The sequence below is a fragment of the Antedon bifida genome, chromosome 7 (assembly GCF_963402885.1).
Source record: "Antedon bifida chromosome 7, ecAntBifi1.1, whole genome shotgun sequence".
In the NCBI taxonomy this organism is placed as follows: Eukaryota; Metazoa; Echinodermata; class Crinoidea; order Comatulida; family Antedonidae; genus Antedon; species Antedon bifida.
The window spans coordinates 13122769-13139852 of record NC_136232.1 but is presented as its reverse complement, the minus strand read 5'-3'; the positions used below and the strand labels follow the sequence as shown (position 1 = coordinate 13139852).

General features: G+C 33.9%; 1 protein-coding gene across 1 annotated transcript; it reads right to left on the bottom strand.

The window, feature by feature from the left end:
- Nucleotides 1-322: 322 nt before the first annotated feature.
- Nucleotides 323-15379, bottom strand: LOC144848922 (NXPE family member 4-like). The gene is made up of 7 exons (XM_078705873.1): nucleotides 15216-15379; nucleotides 10007-10145; nucleotides 9202-9276; nucleotides 4921-4986; nucleotides 3827-4419; nucleotides 1623-1681; nucleotides 323-1119 (listed from the first exon to the last, which is right to left on the bottom strand). The coding sequence occupies exons 1-7, from the start codon at nucleotides 15377-15379 to the stop codon at nucleotides 347-349; spliced, it is 1869 nt and encodes a 622-aa protein (XP_078561999.1). The 3' UTR covers nucleotides 323-346.
- Nucleotides 15380-17084: the final 1705 nt, after the last annotated feature.

Here is a 17084-nt window from a genome sequence, read left to right as displayed (position 1 = left end):
ATTAGAAGTATCTTTGGTGTTCATTCATTATCTTGCTATTAGGCCTACATTGCTAACAATAAACACAATAGCAAAAACAAAATAAAATGCATAAATATACAATACATAAACAAAATAGAGATAGGTAAAAGCTATAAATATAGTATTTAATGAGAAAAATCATGATCCATTCAATGGTAGTGTTATATGAAGAATTTTATAGAAACAGTACTAAATATGTGGGGTGGGGGGAGCAAACGTCCTGGGGTGGGGGCGCTACGGTCCGCGGGAAAATTTTACGGGGATAAATATCCATGGGAAAAATTTCTAGGGTAAATGTCCAGTAGGCAACAAGCCTAAAATCATATTATACTTTACAAACATGAGAAAGAAACAGATGTAACTCCTGATGAATAACTGGCATCGGCATGTGAATTGTATTTGGTGATGGGTACGCCAAATTCATATCCCATACGTCAATAATATGAATGCCAATATCTTTAAAGATATCAAGAAACAAGCTACGTATATCGTAAATTAATCTATCACCAGTATATAGAAGAGAAGTGCGGGTATCATGATTTCGAGGTTTTGGGGTTTTCACAACAATAATAGTATTAGGACAACGCTTCCGTAATCTCAGCACAGTTTGACGCAAGAGGTAAAGTCTCTCTATATACCGTTCTTTTACCCACTGTGTATAATGAGCCCATGGACTAATCATAATAATGTAATTACATGTGCTAGAGTCGAGGTTATCCAAGATCTCATATTCCCATCTACCAATGCGGTAAGGGCAAGCACGACTTCCTATTGAATATGGATGGAAAGTAAATGTCAAATTTACTACGTCACTAGAATGATACGTTATCTTAGCATTAAGATCTTTTGTCCTTTTGCTTTTACTGAGACCTAAAAGATCTAGTAAACCCGCATTCCATTGTCTTGTCGTGGAATCTCCAAAGAAGTAGAGTTGTTTTCCTTTCACGCACTGCTTTATTTCCGCCATTGTCCACTGCTTCGACTTACATCGTAGAGACGTCCAAGTGTCTTTCACCCAAAAACCATCACTCAGTGTAGCTGGTAAATCCGCCTTGCATTCCGGTATCACCAGATTGTGTGCCATGATATCAGAAGTTTCTGTTAATAAAAAATATCACCTAACTTTAAAATCATCCGATTCTCGTTCGGTATTACCAATCAGAAGAGAAAGATACAAACTCCGTATTTGGAGTTTTTTTTTGTAGTTAATACACATGACACCGCACGATCGTTGTTAAAATACGTATTTGTTGTTGTAAAAGATAAGATAATCACTTCTTTTCCTAAATGCGCAAGCTAAGTTTTACATCGGAAACGAAGATTTTCTGCTGCAAAATGTATATTATTGGATTAAACCCTTTTGTAAAGTTCCATGAAAGCACAGTGGTAGAATGGTAATTGTTTCCTTTTAAAAGAAACTATCCCTAGTTCGTTGAATTTCCTGAATTTGGAATTTTACTACTCAAAATTGAATAGTACATAGATTCAACATTTCCGTCTCTATAATTTAGTGCAATATAGGCCTAAGTACATTTCACAAAAATAAATGTAGTTAGGCCTACATACAGTCTATTTTGAATTAGAAAAAGTAGAAAGTTTACCTGTGTTGTTGACTGTTATTTTCAGAGGACCATTCAAAATCTTAACGTAAGTTACAGACCTACAGAAACAATATTTTTACATTAGATACAACTACTAGCCGTTCAAAGTGGAACATATTGATTTTGTGGGATTCCTTTTGAGAAAGGAGGTTTACTGTACAATAAAATATTAGTAAGGTTACATCCACCTGACCGCAAGTGTTACTATGCGTGCAAAGCATTGACCCGATTAGTTTTTTTTCATTGAGTAGCATTTTTTTCTATTCTGAGAATAAATGAAAAATAATAAAAAAGTACTATTAATGCAATAGTTCTCTGGATCTATAGATTATTTTAAGAACTTCTTTTTGATAATCCAGTGGACCTAGATGTACAGTACGATTCAGAAAATGTCTACCCTACATTAAAATATCACATCCTTTCTAGGGAAATTGCACACTTTTTACCGGTCGGAACAGGACTCTGTTGGCCAAACGAGTACTGGTTAAATTGTAAAGTACTAGAAGGGTGAGCTCGCTTCGCTCGCTCCCCCTCTAGGAAGTGTAGACGATGGTTCTCGGAATGATAATGACTCGGGTAAAAAGTTTTAGAAGAACATTCTGGCCTGGACGATTTTGATTGGTTACCATTATTTAAATGCTTTTGATTCTTAAAACTAAACCTACTCACTAACCTGTTTCACAGTGTCTTAGATGATTAATAGCGTTTTACGTATAGTGTTTATTGTAGATATGAAAAGTGGTAAAAAAGAATAACAAATGCTTGGTAAAGTGTAGGCCTAGATAACAGTCTGATGAAATCTACTCAAAAATAGTATAATTGTGTTATAAATATAATACAGTATTGTGTGTATAAATGTGGATGGGCGTTAATTAGATGGTATTTGGATGGGAGGGAGGGTGGGAGAAGGGCGATAATTATTTTTATTGATGTTTTATTGGGGAGGTGTTCCGGGCGTTTATTCAAATAAATAACATCCTAATTGGTATAATCAAAGAACTTATAACACAAGAATCTCCTGTTCGTCCGAAGCGCGTAACAATTTCGAAAGGCATTGTGGGATAGAATAGAGCTATGGGTGGCGCCATTGTGAGCCATGGAGTAGGGCGCCCGCATCAAATTAGAAAGTCAAAATCATAGAGGGGTTCTGCTAATACTCTAGGGGGGTAGAGTAATTGACTGAGGAGTAGGGCGCCCGCATCAAATTAGAAAGTCAAAATCATAGAGGGGATCTGCTAATACTCTAGGGGGGTCGAGTAATTGACTTCCTAGTTTGGAGGGGGCGCTGCTCCATGCTGTGAAATGGCGTCGCCCAGTTTGACCTTTTAACCCTGTACTTCCGATACTGTGTTTTGAATGCAAATTGAAGAACAGGAGATTCTTGTGTTATAAGTTCTTTGGTATAATTAATACATTATTCCGCGACACAGTGAGCCGTTTTGGCCTAAGAAGGAAGACGTTTTAGACGGCTTGCAACATGGGCAGAAGTACCCCAGGGTCCTGACGGGACACAGATAGCGCATAGTATACATAAAGTCCTGGTAGTTTACTCAACAACTCGGCTATCGGGGTTTCATTCGATTTCAAACAAAAGCTCTTATCATCAATTATCTCGATGTAATTTTATATAATTATTTCCCACAATTTACTCCTATGTTTTATGAATATATTTAATTTGAGTACTATACCTTCACACGCGCGGTCCGAAAATAAACAAAAAACCAAACGGCCAACTTAGTTGAAACAGGCAGTTGTTTTACAACTCCCTGGTTGAAACCAACCATGCAGGAAACTTGCAAGGTGATTGACACACCTTATCGTGAACCCGGAAATTACTTACCGCGCGTAGAGTTAAAATTTACCGATTGAAATCAGAAAATTTCTTATAAAACCCTTTATAATATCTTCCTAAGATAGAAATATGGAACAATATCGTAATAGTGGAAACTAATGTTATCAAATCTACGTTTTGCGGTACATCTGAGATAGATAAGGTAGGTATCAAAAGGCGGAGATTAGTACCAAAGTTTTTCCATTGTGCTCGCCTTTGTCAGAATTAACTATAATTTATATATAGATGTGAAAGCGAGTTCAATTTCATCTCAACACTTTTTCCAGGTCATCTACAGATATCCTCTATATAACATACAATGAAAAAGATTTTATAAAAATAATATGACTTTATATATGATATGTAAACTTACTTGTGAAAGAGAGCGGCGTTTTCAGCAAATAAATTAGAAAATTTTTGTTCAATGTGATTAGACTTTGATCTAAGTGACGTAAGCGAATCACATGTAAGCATTTTCTGCTTTGGTTTATCACATACAAATACGGTTTTGCCCATTGCCAGTGAAAAATTATAAACGCATTTATTATTGTATTCAAACTGCATTTTGAATGTACATAGCTTTATTTCTTGTCGTCTCTTGTCCTTCGATGTGAATTTACCATCCCAAACGACTCGATCTTCCATCGGCCAAAGTACATTTTCAATAAACTTAGTTGTTTCAGACGGATGTACCAATATAATTTCAACATCATATTCACCTGGCTGTGCAGCAAAAAACTTAGCCTCATAAGTACCGTTATCAAAATCAGTTATCTTGCCTGCTACATTTACAACCTTATTTCTTATAGTTGCATACCAAAATTCACCTCCTTTTATGGAATGACTGTTGTTGATATCTCTAGCTTCAATTATCACACTAAAGTAGCCACCGACGTTGACAGATTGTCCAGACTGTTTAAAATAATACCTTGTGTTTGTCGAATTTATAATTCCAACATGTTTTTTCTGTAAAAAAATAAAATTAACCGAATAACTAGATAATTAGAAATTAAAATTAGTATAAGAACAAATTGATCCATGGTTTTGTTTAAAGATGTATTGTCCCCCAAAATCATGAAAAATAAAGATTTTTAAAATCGGACTTTGAATAGGCCATTTTGCAGTTTTAATGAGGTTGTTCACTTCCATAAGAAAAAAAACGGGAGAAACAATTTATTTCACTTATAAAAAGACAAAATAAACAGTTAAATTACCCAAAAACTCATTGTCTTCCAGACAATTTGACCATTTTTTGCTTTAAATTACATTTTTCTCAGGTAAATAAATTTTTTTCAGACCCAATTTTTTGTGAGAGTGAATAACTATTATGTGACATTAAAATAACATATTCAACAAAAAAATTAAAAGAAATATTATTTTAGGGGGACAATATATCTTTAAAGAACTATTAGTTCGTGGCATTGTCAGAACCATATAGTTTTAAAAGAAAATATGTTTCCTACATACCTTGACAGCATTGTTTGTTTGATTTACTAAATACTCGTAAAACTGGAGCTTCTGTTTTGCATAGACCTAAAAATGGATCATACCCGATGGTATATAAAGTTATTTCATACGTTCGGTACTGATTTTAACCACCTAGCATAACCCTGTTTACTAATTAAGTTGAGTTAGATAATTAGTTATTGACGATTACAACGAATTTAGGTTCAACCATTTGACCCAAATAGGGGTGTTTTCCAATCTTGATATACACTGTAATGCCCACACACAATAATAAGATAATTCAACATTTATTAGTTTCTATCAATGGTAAAACAATACAATAAAAAAGAATGATAATTTATACTGAGAAAATACAAAAAATACCATTAATAGAGGATCTTGCAAGAAAAGAATACTTGTCACGCAAGACGCATAAAGAAAAGAAAAAAAATACATTTGTATATAATTATTAAATAAAGTAAAAAAGTCATGACAAAAACAGTTTGAAGGTCTAGTTTGAGTACAATGATAACAAATTACTTTTAAGTTTTTTACGAAAAGTTGGAAGAGAGGAAGAGTTAACAATACTAGTATCTAATTGATTCCAAATTAAAGGGCCGGAAACATAAATAAAGTGGGAAGAACTAGTTAATCTTACAAAAGGAATAGTTAACTGAAACTTATGAACAGTAATTCTTAAATTGTGACCATGGTTGAAATCAACAGTGTTAAATAAATTCATCATGGGAGAAGGAAGATTGTTAGAAAAATATTGAAAGACAAAATAGGCACTTTGTAATTTATTTATATCACCTAACTTCAGTAACTTAAGTTCATAAAATAAAGGTTCAGATGGAGTAATGCGAGACGTAAAAGTAATATTTCTAATAGCACGCTTAATCAGCTTATTAAGTTTATCGAGATGTGATGGATAGTCAGCAGCCCAAATAATGTTACAATAATAAAGATGAGGTAAAATTAAAGAATTATATAATGAAAGAAGGATACGCCGGGGAAAAGTGTGCTTAAGATTATTTATAATCCCAATTGTTTTATTTGCAATATGATTCTGATGACTGGTCCAGTTTTCCTGGATTAAAACACCAAGGAACATAGTCTCTGACGTTTGTTTAATGTTATCTCCATTGATAAATATATTGTAATCAGTAAGGTCTAACGATTGACGTTGTGTATGAAAAAGAATGTAATTGGTTTTCATGGAGTTTATAAGGAGTTTATTTGATATGAACCAGTCATTATATTTTTACAATTCATTATTAACATAGAAAATAAAACTTTTAAATCTGAATGAGAAAAAAATAGTGTAGTGTCATCAGCAAAGGAGATGACATGGAGGGTGTCACTGACTCTTGGATAAGTCATTTACGTAAATTAAAAAAAGGGAAATACGAGGATGCTTCGCATTTACCTATCTCCTTCTACGATAATTGTTTTTAATAGCTGAAAACCGGTCAAACAGATCGTGTACAGCATCATAATGTTGACGAAAAGCCGATTTTCTTTAAAAAATACTATTTTGATAGATTTAATAATACTTTTACGAAAGAATTGCTTGGCAATGAAGTGAACATTCCAAGTATTAGGCTCCCAGTACAGTATAATCATTTGGTATAACACAAGTAGGTAAATTTATGGTCCCATGGGATAAACTTAAAACCTTTAGTATATATCAATACTGACAATATGGTAAATACATAATTATTAACCACTTTTAGTCGCCATTTGAGACGCAAATTTCTTACTGTGAGTGTGGGTACTGTTATGATATATAAACACATATACAAATAAACTTTATTACTGACAGTTGATTTTCAACGTTTGTGTTAATTAATAATTACAACAAGATATAAACGTCGTAGTGGTGTATCTTTACATATGTACATATTTCCAAGGACTGATTTTAATTCATAATTCTAATTCAAATCATAAGCTAGATAATGAACAATTCATATATTTTACGGATTTTATTTGACTTTTTAATATGTTTTAATAACTAATGATCAAAATTGTATATATATATATATAATTATATTTTTACTATAAATTGTATAGGCCTATATACATTTTTTTTTGCTATAATTAATAATAATTATAAACATTATATTTTTATAAACTCAATTTTTTAAAATTATGTTTTTAATATCTTTCTAATGTTTGCCTGTACTCAAAAGATGTAGAATAGCAAAAGATGGCTTGCTTCAATTTGTATATAAATAAATAATTGTTAATCTTAACGAATAATGATAATTATAATAACTTAGTATATTTTTATATACTTTTTAAATTTTTATAATCATCATTTATTTAATTTGTCATTGTCGTTTGCCCTCTGGGATTGTTGTGGTTTTTTTTATATACCGAATAAATAAAATAAATAAAATACAAATTGGGTTTTTCTTTTGGAAGTATTCCCAGGGTGCTAATCTTAGTTGATTACATACGAATCACCATGTCCATTTTTTCGTGTCTGTAAACGACATTGTATTATATAGTCCTACGCCGTACGTACATTAAAAATCGCCAGTTGAACTGAAAAAATATATGGTTACCGAGTGCTTAAAAAATATATTTAAAAATTGTTCCTCTTTTTATCCATCCTCTTCCCCATCCCACACCAAATGTCACAAACACAAAATTGGTTTATTTAAATGAGTCTAAATAAAAAAGTTTCTCTTTCGGAAGTAATTCCCAGGGTGCTAATTTCAGTTAAGTACATAAATCATTGTCTATATATTCGTCTCTGTAAACGAAAATATATTATAGTCCTTTGACTTTGTCTTATGCTTAAATCTAAGCCCTAAGCCCCTCGCGAAAGTAAATACTAGGAGATTTTAGCAAACAATTAAAAATATTGGCAACAAAATTGTATGTAATTTGATAGTAAATATTGGTTAACTAATACATGCTTAAAGTTTACAAACAAATATTTCAAAAAAATAAATTTTGAATATGCTACAATATGTAGTCTTTTCTTGGTCAAAATAGTGTAGCGCTAGGCCGCGTATGGTGAATGCGTACAGCTTGTTGGTGCGGTTGTGGAGGACCGCTGATCGTCAGGTAGGTGTGGGCCTATATAGATTTTATTTATTGAAACAATTGGTAAATAAAAATAATACCCCTTTTCTACACTAGTATCATAAAATCAATTCACAGCAGTATTTAAAGAAGTTAATTTCGCCATGATATTACTAGCTAGCGTAAGCCTGCCTGGAGGAGATTTATAATCTAACACCACGGCGCTGAAATTCTAAGGCTAAGACTTCTTATTGCAATGGTCTTAAATCTAAGACCATCGTTGCTAAGGGTTCCATCTTGATCTTGGGCTTAAATCTAAGACCGCGGTTAAGACCTTTATTGCAATCCGCCCCTGGGGTACGTACATTTTAAATCGAAATCGTTTTTTAAGCTGAAATTACTGTGTATTCAAGAACCATCTGCAAGCGAAGTCTACGTAATTAAAGATTCTGAATATATTAAGATATTTTTGTATATGTATTTTTTTTTGTCGTTGGTCCACCCACAACACACCAAGCCCACTGGCAACGTTGCCGTAACAATAAATATAATAGAAATGCTTTAAAACTGTTATAATTTTGTAGTTTTATTCTGAATTGTGTTTCCCACTAAGTAGTGACGCGAGTACGTAGACACAATGCAAGCGAGTTGACCAATGACAAGTGACAGTTCGCATAATCCAGCTCGTGATTGGTCAAATTAGACTACTTTTACTATACAATTTCTACAACTGTATAAAAATAGCCTGTATTAGTAGAGTATGAATACTAATTAATAGCCTACTTACTATACAATTTCTACAACTGTATAAAAATAGCCTGTATTAGTAGAGTATGAATACTAATTAATAGCCTACTATATTACATAAAATTTTAATAACAATAAGTAAATAACTCAATTTTAATTAAATTAACTTTTTTTTCTTATTCGTAAGGGCAACCCATTCTTATTTCATTCAAATTTTCAATTTTAGTGTAAATTCAATTTTTTAACAATGTAACAAATATCGATAAAATATGTTCAATATTGTAATGTTTATACCACTTTAACTTTACAGGCCTGATGCAGGCATTCATATACTGTTAATTAACTGTACAATGTTCATACTGTATTCGATTCTCAATAATTATTAGATCCTACAGCATATTTTGTTTGGAAAGCCATACACAGTCCAGATAATAATTTGACCACAAAGTATTGGCCTATAAATGCATGATACATTATGAACTCAACATAATAATTATTTATGATGTAGGTGTTTCATACCTGTTGGTTGAACCTTTTAATAGTTGGAATCACATCAGACGATACGGTCTCACGGAATGAAAAACGTGGAGTAGTCTGAAATGTCAATAACACTATCGGTAATATTGTAATGTTTATACCACTTTAACTTTACAGGCCTGATGCAGGACACAACATTTATATTGATCATAATTTGAAATAATTATCGTCCGATAGTTTTGCAAAGTTTTTTTACACGGTTAATTTTAAAATAAACACTTTCTTATCAAGTGAGAATACTGTAGTTGAAATTACCCTGTTAAATACCTATTATGTTGTACGTCACAAATGTTGTTGTAGAGCCTTATGAATAATAAACGGCTTGGCAAAACATGCCATCAGATAATTATATAATATACTTGAATATTACGTTTTTAGTATTCACAACAATTCTGTATTTTACCTTTTTTTCGTCATGATTTCTGTTACACACGTTTAATGTATTTACATTTATTTTAACCAAATATGATTGTAGCTGAGCTTTATAATTATAGCAACACTGTTCTATCAAAATACATTATTGACGTTTACAGTCAAATGAATCACTATGCTTGATTATTAATATCGTATGTGCTTTGTTGCTTAGCATACACCACTGACTGAATATAAATGTAATCAAACGTGAGATCAATAGAATCAATTGATTCATGTGGTGTTTGTAGTAGGCCTACTGTGATTTCATTACATGGCACTATTTTTAATTATGCCCAATGTTATTTCTACCAGGCCTATTTTGTTTTCTAATAATTTAGAGTCAGATTAAATTAAATATACTGTAGTTTCTTACAATTATTCCATACACTGCGTATGCCAATACTACGAAAAAGAGCATTCTATATACTCTTGTTTGTTTACTAACTTGAGCAGTCAACTTCTTTCCTAGTTTCAACTTCATAGCTTTGAGATTCAACACACGAATCACCAATCTGTAAATGAAATAATTAACATGATAAAATTGTGTATATTAATTCAATGAGATGATATAGTTTAGTTATAATGAGAGATGCTATACTAAAGTATCATAATTGATCACAAAATATACATTTTTTTGATAATTTTTTTTCAGCTGTATAAAGCAACCCAAGCAAATTGACCAATAATCCATTGCTCGTGATAGGTCAAAATACTTGCGTTCCGCTTACGTCATTTCGTTGCGTCCTAGTGGGAACCAAACTTTAAGAAGAATAAAAAAAACCCTTTTCTACCAGATTTTACAACCGAAATACAGGGTTTGGGGAGAGAGAGGATCGAAAGGGGCGGATCACCCAGATGCTCCGATGATATTATGACATAACGGTACTCTTTACGTTTTAAGAACAAATCTTTGAATGTGCACACTTAGTAGGGTTTTGTTTTACATTTATTATAAACTGGTCAATCTTCTCGGACGGGTTTGGGGGCTCCCCAACAGTGGCCCTGGTTCTTTCCCCCGCTGGCGTCACTACTGCCACTCTACAATCAACAAGGCCAACAGCCATAAGTCGCGTGCTAAAACGCATAGTGATACCAGACCGACCGACCGACATAGTGGACTATAGAATCGCGTCCACGCGACTAAAAATGTAAACAACATTATCTTAATCGGAATACTTTTAAATTGCAATTCCCTCATCACCAGTACCTACAGTAACACCACATTATAAATCGGCCACAATAGTTAGTAAGTAAATAAATAGTAAAATGATTGGTGTCTCTTCACTTCCTGCCCACCATAATTGTCTACAAAACCTACCACACTATATCTAGATCAGCATTAACAATACAAGAAACTCACCAGAATCGTTGAATATATTGGTACTATTATTTTAGCTACCATATACCCAGAACATCGCTTCCCTTGGTTGTCACTGTACAATTAAAACTATTATATTATATCCTACTCGTAGTTGCTTGCGGCAAATAAAATAATATTATGGTGGCGCTATGTCAGTATCTTTGGAATACAGAAACTTATATACATCAATAACCAATAGTATTTTGAAAGCCATTATAACTTGTTCTGATGATCCTGAATATGCAATTAATTCGTTATCATTTATAATAAAGTTGTCGTTAAGGCAATAGAGTAGAGGGTAACAATGACATTTTTATAACATTGTGTTCTATGGTTCCAAATTAGCACCGATGGAACACACTTTGTAGATTTAAAGAAACGTTATTATTAAGCGTTCTATGCCGCCTTCAGAATTGACGCACATTGATCACATTGCTGTAGAATATGAAGAAATGTATTATGTTCTATGGTTTGAAATTTCAAGTTCCGAATATAAAAAATCTAATTTTTTAATATATGTGTTCTGTTTTTGTATGTTTGGAGCCATATGATATTTTTAATAAACACAATTGAAAACGGTTAACACTCTCTGTGTTTGGTTTGGAGCAGTTAAAGTGTTTATGGGCATATCTGTTGTGATAGAAGGAAGGATGTTTTATTTAACGTTTGCTGAAAAAAATGAGCGGATTGACATCTTCAAGAAGATCTTTATTATTATTTTTCAATCTATATTTTAAAATACTACAGTATCTTGTCTTATGGAGTACCTGAAATATATGGTAAAGCAGCTGAAATTGTTGTAGAGGAATCATCAATATCAACTGCAAATGTAATCCTCTTTTAATGCATTGGTCGATCTAAAGCAATTGATATTGACGAGAAGCGGACATCATGTTAAGTCACCATTTGACTGGTTAGCCAAAGAATATTATCAACAACTACTTGTTACTAAAGACACTTATGCTAAGATGCAATTAAAGGAACGCTACTGTAATGATAGTGTTATTTCAAACGTGGCGTCATATTGAGCAGAAGCTTAATTTTTAAACGTTTACTTCACCTGCCAAGTTCAACTTGCCAAGTAAACATACCTGCCTTTGACCAACGTTACTGTAGTGACGAAGAGAACATGTGAATTTAGATGGTAGGTGAGAACATTTCTTTTGTAAAGAGGTTCATCATATTGATGAATGTGAACATTTAAAGAATCTAATCCGGAATGAGAGAAAGGAGTTCTTGAGATTTATGATTTAGAGTATTTGCGGCTACTCAAAATCTTAAATGATGTCTTATTTACTGTACTGGTATGCCTAGTTGTGTTTTTAAAGGCTTTATTTTAGGCCATATATAACTGGTTGCCTGATGTATGTTTTGCTTGATTGGGTCACTGTGGGAATGTAACATGTGCCCCTCTCAATTTGTAAGAAACTTAAAGCCTAGATCATTAGTATCCTGGCCTTTCAGCCGTCATTGATCAATAGGCACGATCTTTATTTGTATCCCTGTGTTCGAGTTTATAGTAGGGATACCTTGGTTCAGTTTCCAAAGTTCTCGCAAAAAAGCATTGTCCTCTTTACTTATCAGGTGTAAAAAGAATGTGACATTTTAAAACCATACCGTGGCTTTAAAGATGTATTGTCCCCCAAAAACATGAACAATGAAGATGAATTAAAGCAGACTTTGAATAGGTTATAGTAGTAGTTTTAATCAACTTAATCACTTCTGTAGAAAAAACGAACAAAAAATGTTTTCACTTAGAAAAAGAAAAAATAAATGGTTAAATTAAACCAAAAACCCATATACAATATATCTTTAAAGCTGGCAGGAGAGTTATTGTCCGGAAACATATTACACCTTTGCTGAATAACATCAAGTATTCTCAATAAAACAATGTGTATGTACCAATTTTAATTACTTGTGCTGTTCCTGTATAATCCCCCACCTTTATCGTAATCCAGGTGGTGTTCAACAACAGATATCAACATGTAAAGAAATAATAAATATAAGAAACTAGCACAATTGTTAGATGTTACATATACTGCCTTTCAACAAACGGCCATCAGTAGAAAGTTAAAGAAACTAAAACGTGTGATAAATGTGGACAAATTGAAAATGTAGATTTATTATGAATTTAAAAAAAATTGATCTTCTGCATCTTATTTCCAAAGACTGACTTGCTATAAAACAGTCTTAACTGATGGTCTTAACTCCCCGATTAAAGCCGGCTTTATCAGATAGACGGTCTTATTAAAGCCACTCCTGATAGACCATTGCTATAAACCAGTCTTAGATAAGACCGCGTAAAGTAACAAATTGAGGGCGTACTTTGCGCGTAGAATACCAAATAAGGTAATGTTCGTCACGCTTGTTCAATTCACAATCATAACAGTACGTACATTTCTACGCGAGAAAATCCATTCTAGGCCTATATAACAATAAAATCACCGTTATTATTTGATTTAACACTTAAAACTCGTTCAATTGGTTTTCTTTGACGATAAATAATACGTAAAAGCAACAAAAAGAGAGGTTTAAGACTGTTTTAAGACTCCTTCGAGTAGGCTTTAATTTTAAAGACCGTTTACAGGTTAGACCGCGGTATAGCAATGGTCTATAATATAAGACTACTTGCTACGTCACGAATTATAGCCGGCTAAGCGCTAAGACCGGTTATAGACCGCTTATAGCAATCCGCCCCAGTCCTCTGTTCTTGTTGCTCCGTTGACGCTCCATAGAAACAAAACTATTGTTTCCATTTTTAGGGTTGTTTTCTATGCTTTATCGTCATTTCCGAAATGTACTATTACAGTCAGTAGTATGTAACTGAATATACTACTTGTTGAAAACATAAAATGAAACATTCTGGAACACTTTCATATTCTCTTTAAATAACGATGGCAAGCATAAAATCAGTATATGAGAGAAATATGGATTATTCTGTAAATTGAAATGATTAGATATGATTACCTATCGTTTTACATTTCAAGTTTATTCTCCTAGTCAAGGCACAGGACCTGTATGATCTGCATTCTTTTCGGTCACAGAAACATCTTCAAAAAGGTTGCCTGGGTGCTTCAATGCATATTCAGGAAATCAGTCAGACATATGCTCATTTTCTTTTTTTTCCATCCGCATTGTGCTGTAGATGCCAATCTTTATCTGGCGCAGTGTCAGCATTACATTGACGCTTACATGACAAATAATCAGTGAATTAAAAAGCTGCATATATAGCTGGATAAACTCTATTTTTATTTTACTTTTTTATTTTTAAATAGTAAACAGTATACACGCAACAAAGCAATTATGTATAGTAGAAACTCACATACCGCACTGCATTATAATAGGCCTAATTTTATTCCTTACAATGTGCTAGATCAAATAACATTGTTTGCTGATGGTATCTATTATATCTATGTAATCTACTTGGGCATGTTAATTCTCTAGCGTTTTCTATTAGGACCAAATCAGTGTAAAGGTGATTTAGGTAATTTGATATTCCTTATAATGATCATAGTTATGGCATTGGTTGCTGATGGTATCTGCAAATATCTAGGCTACTTGAGGTAAGGGGTCTCTAGTCGAACATTAGCGGGGTCTGCATGCACTAAGGCAGTGCATAGGTGGTCCGTTAATAGGCTATTTTGTATTACTTACAATGTGCTAGATCAACGGGAGTCTAGTCAGGGTGTCTGGTACTTGCGATGTAATCTTTCGTTACCCATTAAGTATTGTACGAACTCAACTTGTTCATTTAGCATTAGTTTGGTGAAATTGATATGAGGATGTCAATGAGCATCGCATGGTGATGAAATTAGGTGGTATCTCTCTTATCTATCTGGTAAGCATTTTTACCACCCTTTGAGATCCCCCACGTGTATACGCAGCGGCAGACACCCATTTTTATTGACTTTAGGTCACCCTCTACACCATCATATACTGTAGTTAAATATTAGTACCTAGTTCATCTAACCAAATGTTTCTGGGCTGCCGGTCTAGTACTCTTCCTTTTCTGTCTTTTTGTTACAACTTATACAGAATAGTCTCTCTACTTCTATGGCCATACTCCTTGCATTGGTTTATTGTCATGTGGTAAACTACTTGATGCTTTCCTAGTTGTACAAAATACAGGATCGCATGCAATATAGGATTCTGTAGTCATAACTGTGGAGAGGTCTTTCAGGCCAGGATACTTTCCACAATTGTCTTTACATTAACGGCTGACCTTTTCCATCTATTGGAGATCCAGCTAGACAGTTTCTCAAGCAATCTTTTTATTTCGCTGGTGTCATTTAAGACTCCCAGTGAAGGTAATTCATCCATTGCAGCAGTACCTGAACCGTCACTCTTCAGTGGTGACCCGTCCAGATCCAAATTGGAAGGTCTCATTTAAGAAGAATACCTATGTGGGCCAGCTAAGGCATTTAGAAACAAACTTGACAAGTGGCCTAAGATTGACGCAAGGAATGCCAGTGAGCTACAAAAACTTGACTTCTGGAAGCAGTTTAGTGGAATTTTGTTTAGGCTCATGCTACAGATATTGCCAGTGGAATTCAAATATGTGTGTCTATTATTAATTCCGTTTTGTTTTTTTGTTTAAAGCGCCTGACACGCGTTTCCATCAGCATTTCATTCTTACCTTTAGTGATTCTTACCTTTAGTGATTAAAAGAGGCTGTAAGCTTAATGCTCGTAATAGTTGCCTCCTCTCCTTTTGTTTATGTGAATGTCGAGGTTGTTTTTGAATGAATTTGTGTTTGTGCTGTTAATGACATGTTCTGGTAGTGAGTTCCATTTGTTGATTGCTCTGACGTCAAAATAGGTATCTCTCCTGATGGTTTTGTATCTAGGTTTAGATAGTGTAAGTGAGTGTCTTCTGGTTATATAACCTCCGGGGTTCTGCCTTAGAATGAAAAATGAATTTGCCTCAATGTTTACTATACCACGGATAATTTTGAACATGTCAATGAGATCATCTCTATCTCGTCTTTCTTCGAGTGTTGGTAGGTGAAGCATTGCAAGACGCTCATCAGCGAGAAGATCCCTAAGTTCAGGTACAAGTTTGGTTGCTCGGTTTTGTGCTTTTTCTAAAATCTTCTTGAGTCCAACTTGGTTAGGTGACCACACTTGTACACAGTACTCTAAAAGTGGACGAATTAGCGTTTTATACAATGGGATGAACATCTCTTTATCCAAGTAAGTGAAGGTGCGCCTGATCATTGCAATTCTGCCATTAGCTTTTGCGACAATCTTGTTTATGTGGGTTTTGAATTTGAAATCTGTAGTAACAGTTATTCCCAGATCACTTTGCTCAGTCACAGATGCAAGTTCAGTGTCACCAAGACGATATGTATGATTAGGATTTTGCGACCTCATATGTACAACATTACACTTTGTCTCATTGAACTGGAGAAGCCAGCGTTTACTATATGTGTTGAGTTTGTCAAGGTCTTTTTGAAGAATTTGGGCATCATTTTCAGAGCGTATGCGGCGATATACTTTTGCATCATCCGCAAATAACTTGCCGTTTGAGTTGATTGAGTCAAGAATGTCATTTATAAAAATCAGGAAGAGTACTGGACCTAGTACTGAGCCTTGGATGACTCCACTAGTCACTGGTGGCCAACATGATAGTTGCCCTTTAACAGAGACACGCTGACGTCTATCATCAAAGTTGGATGTCCACTTTAGGATTTTGCCTGATATACCAGTTGCTCTCAGTTTAGCTATCAGTCTTTCATGAGGTACCATATCAAATGCTTTACGACAGTCTAGATATACAACATCGACAGAGTCACCATCGTCAAATGCGTTGTGAATATCTTGAACAAATTCTAAGAGTTGTGTGCAGCAAGAACGATTTGGTCTGAAACCATGTTGATGTTTACTCAAGGTGTTGTTTCTTTCGAGGTGGGATACCATGGCACTTTTTATGATCCTCTCTAGTAGTTTGCCAACAACGGATGTCAGACTAATAGGCCTGTAGTTTGATGGGTTTATTTTGGAGCCGGCTTTATGGATTGGTGTGACGTTCGCGTCTTTCCATTCCCTTGGTATGCTACCGGAACTAACAGATTTGCAAAAGATAATATGTA

Coding starts and splice junctions, on each gene's coding strand:
- LOC144848922 (XM_078705873.1), bottom strand. CDS start 15,379: ATGAGACCTTCCAATTTGGATCTGGACGGGTCACCACTGAAGAGTGAC. Junction 4,420..4,920: donor AAACAAACAATGCTGTCAAG/GTATGTAGGAAA, acceptor ATTTTTTTACAG/AAAAAACATGTTGGAATTAT. Junction 1,682..3,826: donor AACGCCGCTCTCTTTCACAA/GTAAGTTTACAT, acceptor TTGTTTCTGTAG/GTCTGTAACTTACGTTAAGA.